This window comes from Nuphar pumila, chromosome 4, assembly GCF_984573655.1.
Source record: "Nuphar pumila chromosome 4, dmNupPumi1.hap1.1, whole genome shotgun sequence".
In the NCBI taxonomy this organism is placed as follows: domain Eukaryota; kingdom Viridiplantae; phylum Streptophyta; class Magnoliopsida; order Nymphaeales; family Nymphaeaceae; genus Nuphar; species Nuphar pumila.
Window position 1 is genome coordinate 50790195 of NC_143252.1, and position 18121 is coordinate 50808315.

General features: G+C 36.2%; 1 protein-coding gene across 1 annotated transcript in view; it reads right to left on the reverse strand.

Moving 5' to 3' along the window:
- Window positions 1–5467: 5467 nt before the first annotated feature.
- The window catches only part of LOC149840206 (PHD finger protein ALFIN-LIKE 8-like), a 69232-nt gene continuing 56578 nt past the window's right edge, over window positions 5468–18121 (reverse strand). Inside the window, exons 5-6 of the mRNA XM_090003069.1 lie at window positions 6861–6975; window positions 5468–6231 (exon numbers count right to left, since the gene is read on the reverse strand). Of these exons, the coding sequence (XP_089859195.1) occupies window positions 5962–6231; window positions 6861–6975 (385 nt within the window). The 3' untranslated portion in view covers window positions 5468–5961. The remainder of the gene's footprint in view (window positions 6232–6860; window positions 6976–18121) is intronic.

Sequence of the window (18121 nt, forward strand, 5' to 3'; positions counted from 1 at the left end):
CATCAATTATTTTACGTGGGGACCGTGCTCATCAAATCTGGCTGGGAATATGGGCGAAAAATCGGACGGTCTTGGCTCATCGGTTTTGTCCGGGATCAGGGTTGCCAACTTTTGAATCTTTGGGAACATCATCCACAAATACGTACCTTGAATCTCGAAGTCGGTAGTCGGTCCTCAGCTGTAAGGACCGAAAAGATATCGTGTACTACTAATGCCCGTGTTTTACTAACCAAACGCTACAAATGTGACCATGAGAGTATTTATATAATTTTTTGAATATATACATACGATAATATATTGGTTATGCTTATGTAACCCTAACTCACCCATCTTTTTCTTTATTTCTCCTTTTGTTCTTTTTCTTTTCTCCTCCCACTACCTTCCCCTCTCACCCCATCTACCACCCGCCACCCCACTGGATGGCCTCCCGCTGCCTCAAACACCACCTCCACCACCCACTGACCTCTAGCCACTAGTCTCCTTTGCTGCCTCATCGCCGGATGACCTCTCTCTCTCTCTCTCTCTCTCTCTCTCTCTCTCAGCATCGGCGGGTTGGGGGTTACACATGAGCCGTTCAATCTTGAGATCAGACAGTTGGTTCAACCAGTATACATATTTAACTTGTTTACATATTTCAGTTATATATATATATATCTTAACATCGGACGCCCTTCTCATACAATGTCAGTCTGATGTGCCTTCGATCTTTTTTTAGGTGTTATGAGCCTTTAGCGACGGTCTTGACTGCCGCTAAAGCATTGGTAAGAAAAACAGACTTTAGCAGTGATCCAAAAACTCCGTTAAAAGCACTTTTTCTCAATTTTAACGATGTTCTGCGTTAATCTTGCACAATTAGTGGCGAAAAAGTGTATGCTGATACACTAATGGTAATACATTTGTGCTAAATGAGTTTTTTATTTTTTCATTATTTTTTTCACAGTTTCGACCCCATAAATGTGTAAAGTTTGGTTGATTTACTAAGAATCCACACCTTGATAATGTATTTGTGATGCAAAAAATGATATTTATAGCCTAAAAATTTCATGAATATTTTAGACCGTTGATTTTCCAAACCTTATAAAAACTCACCCATGTATCAGAATCAAGAACTGATACTTATAAAATCAAGTACATATATAGACCACATCTGTATGATTAAAATTTAAAAGTAAAATAAAAAAAGCCAAAAAAACTCATTTAGCATGTATTTAGATAGGATGTACAGTATTACCTTAATATATATATATATATATATATATATATATATATATATATATATATATATATATATATATATATATATATATATAAACGTTTGCTACAATCAATTGTAAGTATTTACAATTGACTTAGCAATGCCCAGTTTTTTTTTTTTTTTAAATACATCTAACACCATATATGAAAATGCTTAAATTGAAGCGAAATGGCTTTAACTAGCAAGTCAATTTGTGAAAAAATGGTATAGATGGTGAAAACGCGTCGGCTTTCATCTTATTGAATTTGTTCTTGTTAAATATTTACATCATTTCCCGTACATCTCATTTGGAACGAGAGGGATGACCGTTGGTTTGTAATACATTGTATTATGTATCCCGTATAAAAAAGTCAAAACATCATCTCTATCCCTGTATATGTTTCCCCGCAACTAAAGTTATTGATTCTAGGCATAGGGGGTAAGGGGGAGCATGGGAGGTTGTAATAGAGTGGCATCCGCTTGTCTGGCAGGAGCAGTTAGTGCACGTCACCTTATGTTGGGACGTTACAAGTTCGAACCCCAAATGATACCTAACCCCAGCTTTCTCTATCCAAAAGAAGAAAGAGTGGGGCCCACAAACAGACCTGGTTTTCCCAATAGAAAAGGATAGGGACAAGGCAAGAAGATAAGAGGAAAGACACTCAGCCTTTGGACAGCTATGGTGGGTTCATCTTTTCTGTTGATGCATTGAACCCAATTAAGGTCACATTTAAGTACTTTGACCACATTATGATCAAGTCTTTTCTTGCTCGGCCATGACATATCAACTGTCTAGATATGGCCCTCATGCACCAGCGAGATTCGAACTTTGGCCTTCAGATTGACACAACCCCGATGACCACATGGGTAACCATCGCAGTGTTATGGGGGTGACCGCACACTGTTTTTTTCTGTGGAACATGATCAGAAGCCATTTTGGCACATTTTTTACGATGAGCCTATTTCCCCTTGTTTAAATGCTCCCATTCAGAAACCGTTTGGTGCATCTTTTGCCTTGCATCAAGCTAGTGCATGAGGCCGCGAGAAAATAGCTTAGACCTAGCAGTAAAGCCATTCATGTGAACATGGAAATTAGTACAGCTTAGGGCTGGGAAACAAGCCGATCTGTGAGCTAGGCTGGTCTAGTTATGAACATGAGCCGAGCCCGAGCTGAGTTAAATGAGAAACGAGTCGAACCTGAACAAGATGGTCTTGACTCGTTTACCAGCCCTAGTTTCACCTGCTCAATATAGGTCTCAAAAATCATTTCTGCATAAATGTGGCTTCTATTGTATCACTTTTTCTAATGGCAATGGCCATCCTCTCTATACTCATCAAGGTTTTAGTACCATTTTAGTTGAACTTTTACTGAAAAAAAAGAAGAGACATTTACAAAACCCACTCAACTTCTTATCTATTTACATTTACAGTCTAACCTCTAATGTTTTACAGATACCGACCTAATTTAGCAAAATATTTCTCAAATACACACTTCCCATAACTCAAGTGGGCTTACCCCTGGTTAGGTAACATAAAAAATTACTTGATTACCCTTCTCTCTCTCTCTCTCTCTCTCTCTCTCTCTCTCTCTCTCTCTCTCTCTCTCTCTCTCTCTCTCTCTCTCTCTCTTACCATGCATTTACAAATGATATGGCCAAAGCAAAGGGTCTCTCCCTCTTGCAGATCGACTGCGGAGCTTGAGTCCTCTCCCTTCCTATCATCAAAGCTGTTTGTCAAAACACCAGGTTGCTCTCTCTCTCCCCCCATCCTCTTCTTACTCAAGGAAAAGTTTTCAAGTGCCGAAAAGCGATCAATATTATTTAAAAGTGAAACTCAACAAAACGTTGAGTCCCACAAGCGCAAACACAACATCAACATGAGAACACCATTAACACAAAAACAAAAAAACCCGAACACAAACAGAAAACTCATCAAAGACCACAGACATTTAGATGGGGATTGGTAGGTGGCAGCGGTAGGTCTTTGAAGTATATGTGGAGGATAGAATACACATCAGCCAAGACCCTATGAGTCAGACGGTTAAGGTAAAGGGACATCTCGAAAAGTAGCATCATTTCTAGTCATCCATATGAACCACTACACTTCCAAACTCTCTAAATAGTTCACTTTTTTTTGTGTCTAATTATAGCAGGGCCGAAGATAAGATCCACCGCAATGCGACCCTCCCACACAACTGATGGAGTCCTCCAAGTCTTAGAAAACTATTTTCGATGATGTGTAGTTTCTTTAGCCTGGCACACACCAACTGGAACTGAAAACCCATCAATGAATCAGGATGGTAATGGACTAATAGAAAATTAAGCTTGATCTTTACTTGTGAATATTCATCAATGAATCAAGAGAATAGGCCCTTCTTGTTCTTAAAAGGCGATAGCAAGGGGGCTAGGCCCGTTATGGAACATTCGTCATCATTAATTATCATTTGTAGTTTGTTTGATGGTGTTTGGTTCATGTACGCCTGTATCAAACAGTCCCAAAAGAAAGACATAGGACATTGTCACCAAAAGAAAAACTTAATCTCCTTGCCCAAATGGAACTCAAATTTAATCCACGGAAACAAAAGGTTTCTTATTAATGGAAAAAAATTTGTGTGTGTGTGCGAGAGAGAGAGAGAGAGAGCTTTTTTTGATTGGGGAATACTATACGACATGCCCAACTGCCCAAACCAATCGAACACAAAGAGCTCCCCATCTTGGCATTGTGTGTGTGTGTGTGTGTGTGTGAGAGAGAGAGAGAGAGAGAGAGAGAGAGAGAGAGAGAGAGAGAGAATGGTCTTCAGATACTCTAGCCACCGACAGGGAGACAATTAAGTCTTCGGTGATTGATTTGTTGGTGGAACTCATATAACCGTTAAAAGAGAGAAAGAGTAGGGGGCGGAGTTTGAGAATTATTTTACTAACTCAGCAGGGAAAATGTAAAATTTTAAAAAGTATGCAGTTTTTGTAAATACATCAAATTTATTTGGGTTTTTGAATATTTTTCAAAAAAGAAAGCCATGTCATTGAATATTCATAAAACCTTGATCAATTGTCTTAAACGAGGCAATCACGAACCTGTCCTAAGACTTGACAATTATGCTAACGTATGCAAGACGCGATGTGTCCAAAGTGCATGTGAGATCCAGATTAAGTTATAATCTGAGGAGCAGTTGACAAGTTCTGCCTTGTGGAGTATATTAGTATCGGTTTTGGGGTTGGGGCCCCGCTTCAATTCATAGCTTATGAAAAAATTAAACTTTTCTTGTAACAACCCTGCTGGCCGCTATAACTTTACTACTTTAATGTTTCTATTGATTTTTATTTGTTGGTTTAAATTAATACCTCTACTAAATAGAAATGAGTCAATTACCAATCACATTGTAACAACCCTGCTGGCCGCTATAACCAAGTGGTAGTTATTGTTACTTGTTCGGGCTGACAATGATTCAAGTGGGGCGGAGGCTAACTGGACGGCCACTCAGGTTGGGTTGAACTCGATCCAATCCAATCAAAGGTCAGGGCCGTTCGGGTTTGAGCTCATATTTGACTTGAATTTAGCCAATTTATTGGGTATCGGACTTCCGGTTCTATAATGGAGGGTCCGAAGGAAATAGAAGAAATAGTTTAGTTTTTCTTGGTTAATTTCTTTCTGCAGCATGACAGTTGGGTGATTCAAACATGTTCTTTTACTAAGCAAACCACGTATCTATATATATATATATATATATATATATATATATATATATATATATACAGAGAGAGAGAGAGAGAGAGCTTGATCGATAAAATATTCACAAAATATAATAAAACCAGTGGTTTCTATCACAAAGTACGGTGTTAATTCCAGTAGCTAGGGTTGCAAATGATTCGGATATGGGACGATGATTTTGCAAATTTTGGCTGTCTTGGATCCGAACCGAACTGACTCCCAAGTGTATTTTCTGATCTGAAGTCCGAACTGTTTGCAACCCGATCAGTAGCAAATATTTTTCCATATATTTCAGACATGGACCACCGACAATCATAACGAGTCCCCTGTTTTTGTTATGGTACGTTTTTGTGGTCTTTCGCTTGTACTGCATGACGGGCTCGTAAATTATCTTAGTTCACACGGATCTGTGAATACACGAATTCCACAATCATATTTTGAACATTCACAGGAACCACAAGATTCTAAAATATTTGAAGGCCAAACGAAGTCTCATCTGATTCACCCACCACCACAATCAAAATATGACGGGCACTTCTCAGAAATAAATTAACAATCTAACAAAAGTTGGTGATCCCCAACACCAGCCACACAAGTATTTTGCAAAACATGCTAATATACAACAGCCTGGTCATTCTCAAGGTGAAACTTGGTTACCCCTTTGACCCTGTAGATCAGTAGAGGGCTATGGCATTTTTTTTTTCTCCATAAGCAAGGAAAACCACCTTAGTCACCGAGTTCACTGGTGTAAAAATCCCAGATCCCCCTTGCCCACCAGGGATTATACCCAGCTTCGGCCTTTCAGCAAGGGACACACACCTGTGGGTTTCGAACTCGTGATTCAACAGTTCCCTTCAGAAATTTGTGGACCCTCCATGATCTGCCTTAATGATGGTATACACCCCTGCTCAGTTTGTGACACCCAGTGGAACATAAAAAAGAGTATGTACCATTGCACAATACAGAAATTGCAATTTGACAGGACTAGTCTGAAACTAACTATAGCATTCCTACAATGACTACTGTACCCGGGACTTTTTGTTAGAGCAGCCAGGGCATTTGTACTGCTTGATATGCTGGGCCTTGGCTGGGGTAATTCTCACACACTTGCCATGGAACCATCTTTCACATATATCACAACAGATCCAGAATTGGTCTGAAGTATTATTCATGCCACACGCACCACAAAGAGCATCCTTATGTTCATCTTCTTCATCATCACCATCACCATCCTTATCATCGTGATCTACTCGTGCCGGTCCTCTTGATGCTTTTGCAGTGCTCTCTCTCTGTATGTATCAAAGCTCAACCAAGAAGCACACAATACATATTAATGCTTAAGAAACCAGCTATATATAAAAGCGTGTTATCTCCTGAACCGTTCTAAAATGGTTTTAAAGGGCAAAGTTTTGGGCCTCTGCTGCTTAATCTAAACTTACAGAAGTATTATCTAGAGATTGCTTAGCAGAAAACATGTATAGATTGGTCAATTTTCATGTTTAGATCTGTTTTTAGAGCAATGAAAAAAATCAATGGCTCAATACTAAAACTAGATGAAACAAAAATCAATTTTTTTCATTAAATTGATTTGATCCAAAGCATGAGTTTTGTTAAATAAGCAATGACAGCTATGTTTTTTAAAAGTGTTCACAATTTTTAGAACAAAAAACTGTTTTAGGAGCTACTCTGCACACACACACACACACACACACACACACACACACACACACACATATATATATATATATATATATATATATATATATATATATATATATATATATATATATTGGGTAATATTTTTAGAAAATGCAATAACCCTTAATTATCAATTCATAAAGAAATTATTACTGCAAACAAGTAGTTATTTCTTGAGAAGATGGACTGAGAACAGGAGGAACAAAGGTTTCATGCTTACCTTCCTGTTACTGTTGCCATTATTTGTAACACTAGATACTTCTTGTGCTTCCTTTTTTCCTGTAACGAACTCATAAATAGATGGAAGACTATTGATCATATTAAATAGCCTTCTCCTGCAATCACAAACATATACAAAACCAACAGTTTCGAATTAGAAAACGTTCAACTTTATTAAACACTGGCCAACAGGCTCAGATATAGAAAAAATAATAAAATCCCCCCCTGAAAGCTCACTTATTGAAGCCACAAACTTCCACTTCAAATTGTGAGTACTATTAACTTTATCGAGTGCACTTGGGACTTAAAGTTGTTGCAAGTCGCTTGCTGAGTTAACTTGAATTGCGGCAGATCACAGAAGTCATCCAAAGTGACTTCTTGCTTTATGTTCTCAAGCATCTTAGCCTACATAAGCTTTACGGCTGCGAAAGATGAGTCAAAGATGCAATAGGCTAAATCTGCAAAAGTTGCAAAATCCAATACCTTTGCATACAGTTCCATGCAGAGTCAGATGGAAATTACACACACATTTCAGGTTCGAAATATAATGAAAGAGAATTGGTTTAGCAAAAACTTGATCTCAAGTAGGACTGTTGAAGAGAACAAACATAGCTTCAGAAATTTTATTATCTAATGAGAAAACCTCATAATGGAGTCTTAACTTTTTCTTACATCAGACTGTTTATAGTTTCAGAAACCCAGGAAATGATAAAGGGGTTATTGAAATTAAATCTGTTTTAAAGAAAAATTTTGATATATGTCTAACTTGGGTTTTTGAGATATTTTTTAGGCATTGAGGTTGCTTACTCACCTAGAGGATATATTCTCTCCCAGATGAAATTGGCTATTGACATATGAAGTTTCTAATGAAAAGAAGGTAGAGACCCCAAAAGTTATAAATGTCAAATTAAGACTTGAAGATGGTGTATTACTCGAAGATCCTACTTTATATCACCAATTGATTGGATCTCTCACCTACCTCTCTATCACCCGACCTGATATCGCTCATGACCGCAAGACAATTTCACCATGCTCCTACCATAGTACACATAAGTGCAGTTATGAGAATTATTTGATATATTAAAAATACAAACTCAAAACGGCTTTTCTTATTCTCCTATTTATCTTTAGATGTAACTGCTTACACCGATGCTGATTGGGGTGGTAACCTCTTATTTATAGGCACGGAGGAGTGAGAGAGAGAGGGAGAAAAGTAAGAGAGAGAGACCACATTGGGAGGCCCAACGACTCCTAGTTGGGACCCCCAATGTGAATGCATTAAATGCATTTAGGAAAAAGAAAACAAAAAAATAAAAAGAAAAAGAAAAAAAAAGACTACAATGCCCCTATTGGGCAGAATTACAGGAAAACCCTTATCGGGTATGATTGAATATATATATATATATATATATATATATATATATATATATATATATATATATATTGATTACATGTATTTTAACACCCCCCCTCAAGCTTTACGGGTATATAACCAAAAGCTTGTTGAGGAGGAACATAAAACGAGGAGCAACAAGGGCTTTAGTGAAGAAGTTCGTCAACTGGTACTCGAATGTAATGTAAGGCAGTGTTATGGTTCCTCTTAGGTATTCATCACGAACGTAGTGGCAGTCCATCTTGATTGTTTAGTACGCTCATGGAAGGTGTGATTGCTTGCGATATAAATTGCGCTTTTGTTGTCACAATACATCTTCGAAGGAGTAGAGATGACTATGCCCCCATATCACTGAGAAGACTTCTAAGCCACATAAGCTCCATGGTTGTAGTGGTCATTGCATGATACTCCGCTTCTGTTGAGGACAATGATACTTTGTATTGCTTCTTGCATCTCCAAGAAATCATAGTTACCTAAGAAAACACAAAAATCAATAGTTGACACTCTATCATTGGGATTTCCTCCCTAATCAGCATCAATATAAGCAATTAAATCAAGTGATGACGAAGAGGAAAGAAAAACTCCCTTAGTCATGGTGTTTTTGATGTATCTGTCTATCCTTAAGATTGCACTCATGTGCACAATCGTAGGTGCATGTTGAAACTGACTGATTGAGTGAACTGCATGAGCTATGTCTGGACGAGTGATGGATAAGTAGGTCAGAGACCCAGCAAGTTGGCAGTAAGGAGTAGGATCGTCGAGGAGTGTTCCATCTTCCAACATTAACTTTGCATTGATAACTTCAGGGGTTTTTGTCTTCTTATCATCGGAGATGCCAGACTTGAAACAAATGTCAACAACAAGTTTCATCTGAGAGAGAATGTACCCTCGGGGATAGTATGTTACTTCAATTCCTAAAAAATATCTTAAGAAACCAAGGTCAAACATGTCAAAATTCTCTTTTAAAACTTTCTTAATATCATTGATTCCTTGTTCATCACTTCCAGTGATGATCATATCATCAACATAAAGTAGTAGAATAACTACTGAAGACCCTGCACTTTTCACAAACAAAGCAGTGTCAGTATAGCATGAGTGAAAATTCAAACTTGTCATTACATTGCTAAATCTATCATGCCAAGCCTTTGGAGCTTGCTTTAAACCATATAATGCCTTTTTAAGTTTGAGAATTTTATTTTCACCAATAGATACTCCTGGTGGAGGATCTATGTAAACCTCTTCATTAAATTCATCATTTAAGAATGCATTCTTAACATCTAATTGATAAATAGGTCATTTTTTAACTGACGCAACTGCAATAAGAGTCCTAACACTAGTCATCCTAGGTACGAGAGCGAAGGTTTCTTCATCGTCTATACCGTATTCTTGAGTGTATCATTTTGCTACCAACCGAGCTTTATAGTGTTCTAATGACCTATCAATTTTAGTTTTAATTTTGAAGACCCATCTACATCCAATAGATCTCTTTCCAGTGGGTAATGAGGTTATTTCCCAAGTTTTTGCTTTTTCAAGGGCACTGAGTTCTAAGTTCATAGCTTCAACCAATTGGGGAATATTTTTGGCTTCATTATAATGTGAAGGTTCATGAAAAGAATGTAACACAATTAGACACGCTCTATACTTTGGTGTTAGAGACTCATAGGAAACAAACCTATTAGGAGGATTGGAGATTCAGCCGGATCTCCTTAAAGAGGTTTCTTCTATGTTGGAGCCTTGAGAGTATTTTTCTAAGGCACTCATGGGAACTTGTTGACCACGCCTAACATAGGTTTGGATGGGTCTATCACTTTCATTTTCAACATTGTTAAGAAGAATATTCTCTAGATCATTCAACAAATCATTTGAGATTTCTTCTTCTTGAGGAGTCACATCTTCTTGAGAGAGAAGATCAAATAAGAAAGCATATTCATTTTCGTCAATATCTTTAGTTTTCTCAAAACCATTTTCATTTTCTAAAAAGGCTACATCTTTAGATACATATAGTTTGTTATTTTTAAGGTCAAAGCATCTAAAACCCTTTTGATTTTCTCTATATCCTAAGAAAACACATTCAATAGCTTTAGGAGATAATTTATCTCTTTTATTTGTAAGGACAAAACATTTACACCCAAGAATTCTTAATCTATTAAAATTGAGTATTCCTTCAAATAATTTTTTATATGGAGATGTATTTTGTAAAGATGAAGATATCATTCTATTTATCAAGTAAGTTGAAGTTAAGGCGGCTTCGACCCAAAAACTTTTTGAAATTTCTTTGGAAATAAGAAGTGTCCTACTGGTTTCCAAAATGTGTCTATGCTTTCTTTCGGCTAGACCATTTTGTTGAGGAGTCCTAGGAGATGATCTTTGATGACATATTTCATTTGTTTTCAAATAATTTTGAAATTCATTTGATAGATACTCTTCACCCGAATCGGATTTAAGAATAGAGATATTACTTGAAAATTGATTTTTAACTATCATATGAAATTTCTTGAAGAAGTCAAAGACTTCCGATTTTAAATTGAGAAAATAGATCCACACATATCTAGTGTAGTCATCAATGAAAGTAACATAATAGGAGTATCCTCCTTTCGATATGACCGTAAAAGGGCCCCAAACGTCCGAATGAACTAACTCAAAAAGTCTTTTGGACACAAAAGTTCTATTTGGAAAAAGAGTGGATTTCATTTTTCCAAAAATACAATTCTTGCAAACAAAATGTTTCTCATTACAAATTTTTTTTCCAAAAGGAAAGGAGTACATTTTTGAGAAACTTGGATGTCCAAGTCTTTGGTGCCAAGTTTCAATATTTTTATCTTGGACATGATTACAAAAAGAGTTAGTGGGAAGTTTTCAGTTGCTCATGTAATAGAGATCTTCCCTCCTATGGCCTTACCTAATCTGCTTCCCGGACCGGAGATCCTGTATAGAGCAATCCTTAGTTGAGAAGGAGATTTCACATCCATGATCACATATTTGAGAAACAGAAAGGAGATTTAAATTAAGTTGAGGTACTACTCTTACGTTTGGCACAAAGAAATCTTTGAAAAAATTTAAAGTTCCAAAACTTTTTACTTGTAAAGATATACCATCGACGGTTGAAACATAAGAGTTTTTAGAGTTATTACACAAATCGAAAAGCCCATTTTCAAGAGGGGTCATATGAAAAGAAGCTTCAGAATCAAGAATCTAAGAAGACATACCTGAAGGAGAAGAAGAAGTTATGGCGGCACCCGAAGTTGATGGTGATTTGAGTAGAATTTGAAGTGCTTCCGATAGTTGAGCAAGAGAGAAGGACTCCTTCCCTTTGATAGTCTCCTCCTCCTTTTGAGTAATTTCTTCAACAGAGGCAACCTTACTTTTTAGTGCTTCATTTAGCTTAGGCAATTAGGTCTTATATGACCCGGTTCTTGGCAATGATGGCAAATGGCTTTTCTATAGTTGCCATTATAGTTATTTTGCTTTCCAAAGTGTGGAGGCTTATAGGCTTTCACATGATTGTCGGGTTTAGACACGGTCAAAACTTCATCTCCTTCCTTAATCATGCCAAGACGAGTTTCTTCTTGACATATTTCGGCTATGGCATCTTTCAAAGAAAGAGGCTTAGATCTATGAAGTAGGGAAGATCTAACTTGTTCATAATCGGGCCTAAGCCTATGTAGAAATTGGAAAAAGTGTTCTTTTTTCATGTGTTCTGTTCTTAGTTCCACAACTTCACTAGAAACCCACTTTGATTCTAGTAGAGATAGCTCATCCCATAAGGGTCCAAGGGTGCTAAAGTAATCTCTTACACCCATTTCCCCTTGCTTAATAGTTCGGATTTTTTCTTGTAGAAAGAATTGACGAGCAAGGTCTTTTTTAGTATACATACCTTTCATAAAGAACCATGCTTCATTTGCCATCCGAAATTTAGCAATGTTGGAGCAAATTTTAAGCTTCACATTGTTCATGAACCAAGCAAGAATTTTTGCATGCTTGTTTTCCCAATCTTCCACTTTAGATTGGTGATCTTCAATGGCCTTCATGTGGGCATTTCCTTCAAGAGCTTTTTCTTGATCACCATCCATCTTGGTGAGTTGGAGTTGCGGTTCTGGAATAGTGTCCATGACGTATCCCCAAAGTTTTTTACCCTTGAGGTTGTTCTCTATAGCGTCGGCCCACATCATGTAGTTGGAACCATTAAGTTTGAAGGAAAGATCAATATTTTGTTCTCCTTCCATTTTAAGCTCAAACAAGACAAACCAAGAAAGAGAAATACAAAAATGAAAAATATAACTAGTCAACTAGCTATATCAAGAATCAAGAGCATACACTCGGCTTTGATACCATGTAATGAAATATGCGGAAATAAAAACAATGTCCTATAATGGACATTCACATATAGAAAGCAAAGAACAAGTCCAAAAAGGACATACACAAAAGCCAACAATGGCTTGCAAACATAAATTCTTATAAATGCAAGAAAGGGCTTCAAGAAGCCAATACTTTACAAAGGGAGAGACCCCACTTATTTATAGGCAAGGAGGAGTGAGAGAGAGGGAGAAAAGTAAGAGAGAGAGACCACATTGAGAGGCCCAACAAGGTGTCATTGGGACCCCCAATGTGAATGCATTAAATGCATTTAGGAAAAAGAAAACAAAAAAATAAAAAGAAAAAGGAAAATAAAAACAAAAACAAAAATAAAAAAGACTGCAATGCCCCTATTTGGCAGAATTACAAGAATACACTTATCGGGTATGATTGAATATATATATATATATATATATATATATATATATATATATATATATATATATATATATATTGATTACATGTATTTTAACAATGATAGAATCTCAACTACTGATTTTTGTGTTTTCTTAAGAGATTCCTTAATTTCTTGGAGGTGCAAGAAACAACAGAAAATCTCATTGTCTTCAACTGAAGCAGAATATCAAGCTATGACTACAACTACTATTGAGCTAGTATGGTAAGGACTCTTCTCCAAGACATGAGAGTTTCCATCTCCAAACCTTTGAAGATGCGTTGTGACAACAAAAGTGTAATTTATATTGCAAGTAATTACACCTTCTATGAAAGAACAAATCATATTGAGATGGACTACCACTGTGTACGTGATGAGTATCTAAAAGAAATTACTGAGTTGTCGTACGTTACCTCAGAGTACCAGCTTGCAGATTTTTTCACCAAAGCTCTTTCTGCATTTCGGTTTATCTTTCTCCTTAACAAACTTTCGGTGATCTCATCCTAAGTTTAAGGGAAGGCGTTAAAATGTATGATTATATATATATATATATATATATATACATTGTCATAACCCACAAGGGTATTTTTGTTTTTTTGTCACATGTAATTAGAATAGTCCACTAAGGGCTATTTTGTATTTTTCTTCCTTTTATTTTTTTATTTCTTTTATTGAATTGACCAAGGGCTTTTTGGTCCTTCCATAGAACCATTGGGACTCTCCCCAACGATCATAAATATGACCATTGAGTAGCTCCCAACGGCATTATGGGAGCCCCCCCTTGGTCTCCTTTGGTGTATAATAAGAGGGATTAGTCCCCTCTCCTCTTGAATGCTTTTTAGCATTTTATGAATAAAATATTATTTATTTTTATGTGTTCTTGATTGTGATCTTGTGCTTAAGCACTGGCGTTCTTTGTATCTTGCCCATTAGTGGCTTCATTTTTGTGTGGTTGAGATCTCTCTATAGCTTCTTGTGGCATTCCTCTTGTGAGCTTGTATTTCATTGCAATACCTTCACAAGTTCATGAAATTCCTTCCAATCACCAGCCACATTTATGTTCACAATAAAAGCATTTTCCAGCTAATTTTGCATGGATATTTTTGTGACACTATCATGTACTGTGTGTGTCTAATCCATAAACTCCTCAAAGTACAACATAGCTTGAAACTGTTCTAGAGATCTGAGTGGAAGCAACACAAGAACTTAATAGATTATATGCTAAGCAACAGAAAGCTGGAAGATAACTGTATGTATGCACCAGAATAGGCAACAGACATCATTTATTTTGGTCACGAACATCTGAACACTTCTGTTCACCAACTGGGAAAGTGGACCACTAGTGCTGATCATGGAACCAGTACTGTAGTAGGCATACTTACCTTGTAGTGTTGTTTTCCCGTGTTCACTATCTCAATCAATTTCTTACCTGCATCATCGTGTACAAGGGAAATAAGAGGTTCATTTTGCCCTTCCCTAATTATAATTGAATTTACACTTGGGAGGAAATAAGGCAATATCACCCAAAGATAGGTGATATACTTGGCAATGTCACAATCTGTATCATATTGTATCATATGATACAATAGATTACAGTATCGTAACGATGAAACCCCCACCCCCCAAAAAAAAGAAAAAAAAGCATATTGCACCATATCACATGATCTCATATAATATCGTAAGACACAGCTACTCTTTTAGTTTTTATTTTTAGATAATTTCTTTTAGATCCTTTTTCATTTTTAATGAGACCTTTTTAAACAACACTCTATTAGAGTCAAATTCACCTACTTCATAAGCTAAGGAAAATAAAAAAAAAAAGGAAATATTTTTTGTTTGCTGTGATTAGTGAAGACAAGAAAAAAGAGAATGGTAATGGGGGAAATACTCATTATTTAATTTTTGTAATTATTATGATTAGTCCAAGTGATTAATTAAAGGCATTATGAAACTCTTTTTTAATGCTCAATATTTATCAAAACTTTGCTTTTCAAATAATTGAATACTGCTAGAACTTTTTATTTTCTTATAGTAAATATTTAAACTTTGTTTTTCAAATAATTAAATACTTGCAAAACTTTCTATGCTTTTATAGAAAATATTTGACAATAGATTATTTATTTACAATCCATAGAGTGTGACTTATTATTTTCTCTGCTTTACCTTTTAATGTTTAATATCAGACTCTTGGATAAATGTTAGAAATTTATTCATGTCTATTTCATAATTAAGTGTACTTAGTATTGCAGTTCCGCCGTTGAAATGCGTTTTATTTCTCTTTGTGGTTATCTTTTTTAATTTTTATGATTTTTCAATTTCTATTAAATTTGATTTTTCTTTTCATATATCTTATGATATGATATGGTATCAATACGATAAACCCATATTTTAGACTCTTACAATATGCTTTTTACAACATTGTTACCAAGATAAAGCAATACCCGTATAGGCTTTTGATTGATAGCCAAAAAACATACAATGAGTTGCTCTAGAGTTAAGTTTATCATAACCAAGTATGCAGCAATGAACATAACAAATGGAGTATGATACTCTACGATGAGCAGGCTGTAAAAATCTCTATAAAAAGAGATTTTGTGTATAAACACAATGCTAAAAACACGAAGTGTGCACAAAGGCACAAAGGAGAACTCTCACAAGTGCACAAAGGCAGAGATACAAATGCACAAGAGCATAAAAATTATCAACTTCAATATATTGGATCCCAAGAGGGGCTTTACAAAAGCATGAGAAAAAAGAGAAGGGGAGCACCCCCTATTTATACAATGTTGGAGTGTGTGTGTGTATGTGTGTGTGTGGTGGTGGGGGGGTGGGGGCTCCAACATATATGTTGGAGCCCCTCCAACGGTTATAAATATAACCGTTGGAGCCTCCAACGTCTATGTTGAGGGCCCCCTCATGTGACACAAAATACAAAAAGAAAAAAGAAAAGCTAAAAAGAATTGAAAGAAAGCAAAATACAGTCATATTCTCAAATGAGAATATGCGCAAAATGAGAAAAGATTGAAATACCCTTTATCGGGTTTTGAAAATATATAATATGTGTATATATATATATATATATATATATATATCATTAGATTTTAACACCCCGCCCCCCTCAAACTTAGGGTGACATAACCGAAAGTTTGCCAAGAAGGGAGTTAAATCTTGGTGAGCACAACGCTTTGGTAAAGAAGTCTGTCAGTTGGTATTCTGATGTAACATATGGGAGGTTTATAGTTCTTCTCAAGTATTCTTCACGAACATAGTGGCAGTCCATCTCAATATGCTTCGTTTGCTCATAAAATGTGTGATTTTTGGCAATGTAAATTGCACTTTTATTATCACAACACAGTTTTGTGGGCCCTTGAACTTGAACATTCATATCTTCCAGCAAGCTGCGAATCCAAAAGATCTCCATGGTAGTAGATGTCATGGCTCTATATTCGGCTTTTGTGGATGAAAGTGAGACCTTCTGTTGTATCTTACATCTCCAAGAAATTAAAGATTCTCTTAAAAAGATGTAAAATCCAGTGGTGGAGTGACGATTATTCGGATCACCTCACCAATCAAAGTCAGTATAAGCAATTAAATTCAATTTAAAAGAAGAAGATAGAAATACCCCCTTGTTTACAGTACCCTTTATGTATCTGATGATGCGGAAAATGACGCTCATATGAACTGTAGTAGGTGCATGTTGAAATTGACTAGCAACATGTACTGCATGAGAGATATCAGGCCTCGTAATGCTAAGATACGTCAAAGATCCAACCAGTTGCCTGTAAGGTGTGGGACCTTTTAGGAGAATTTCATCATCAATATGTTAGAAAGTATGCGAAAATGAATTACAAAAATGCATAATGCATTCATAAAGTCCAACATTGGACAAACACAACCCCACAATGGAGAATAACAAAATTGTCCACTAAGGGACACCACAATAAGCCTACGAAGAGGCATAAGTTGCATATGCTTTATTGAATGAGGGCCTAAAAGGCCATAGAGAATACAAGGGGAGCAACCCCTATTTATGCACAAAGAAGAGAGGAAAAGGAGAGGCCAAAAGGGGCTCCCCATAGAGACGTTGGGAGCCCCCAACGGTCACATTTGTGACCGTTGGAGGCCCCAACGAATCTATGTGGGGCCCCCACTTGCGTGAAATAAAAACAAAAAATAAAAAATATAAACTAATTCTACAAACAAATAAATAGTTGTTTTCTAAAAACAACTATGTAGCTAATACAAAATGATAGAAATACCCCTATCGGGTGTTGCACACACACACACACACATATATATATATATATATATATATAACACCCCCCCTCAAACTTTGCGGGGGGAAAAAAACCCAAAAGTTTGGAAATACAAAAAGAGTCTTGAAAAGAAGTCCAATTCTTCAAAAGTCTTCAAAAGAAATCTCCATCTTTATGACATCTCAGCAAATGCTTTCAAATGTAAGTCTTCAAAAAATGTCTTTATTGGCAATCATCCTCATAGTTCCTCCATTGATCGAATCCATGATGTATCTAAGGCATCACATCTTAACGATCCTGTAGAGAAAGAACAAACCAAGAGAAGACTCAAAGTATACAAGAAAAATAAAATATTCTAACCCAAGAATTGCAACAATAATATATTGAAAAGCAAGAGTGGTTTTAAACAAGATAGTAACAACTTTTCAAATCATTAGATAAGAGGCAGCATTCATTAAGGATGACGGTAAATCATGATTTACTAAGATGAAATATGTCTATTAAGAGACATTTCAAACAAATCCCAAAAAAAAAGGATATCTAAATGGCAGATCATAATAGGATAATTAAAAAACTATTTAATCATTTCAATACTATGTGAAAAAGTCTTCAAGAAAAACAATGTATAATGTCTTCAAAGAGACAATGCATATGAAGTGCACCAACTTCCACAAATCGTTTTGCACAAAGGCCCAATAAGTACTCAAAGAAATTTATCAATACTTGGAAGTAAGAAGTGTGCACAAAAGAACACGGATACAAGTGCCCAAAGGCATGACGAATATGAACTTCAATAAGAGGGGCTTTATAAAAGCATATTTAACATGCATAGATCAACAATAGAGTTTTTCACATCTTTAGGAAGA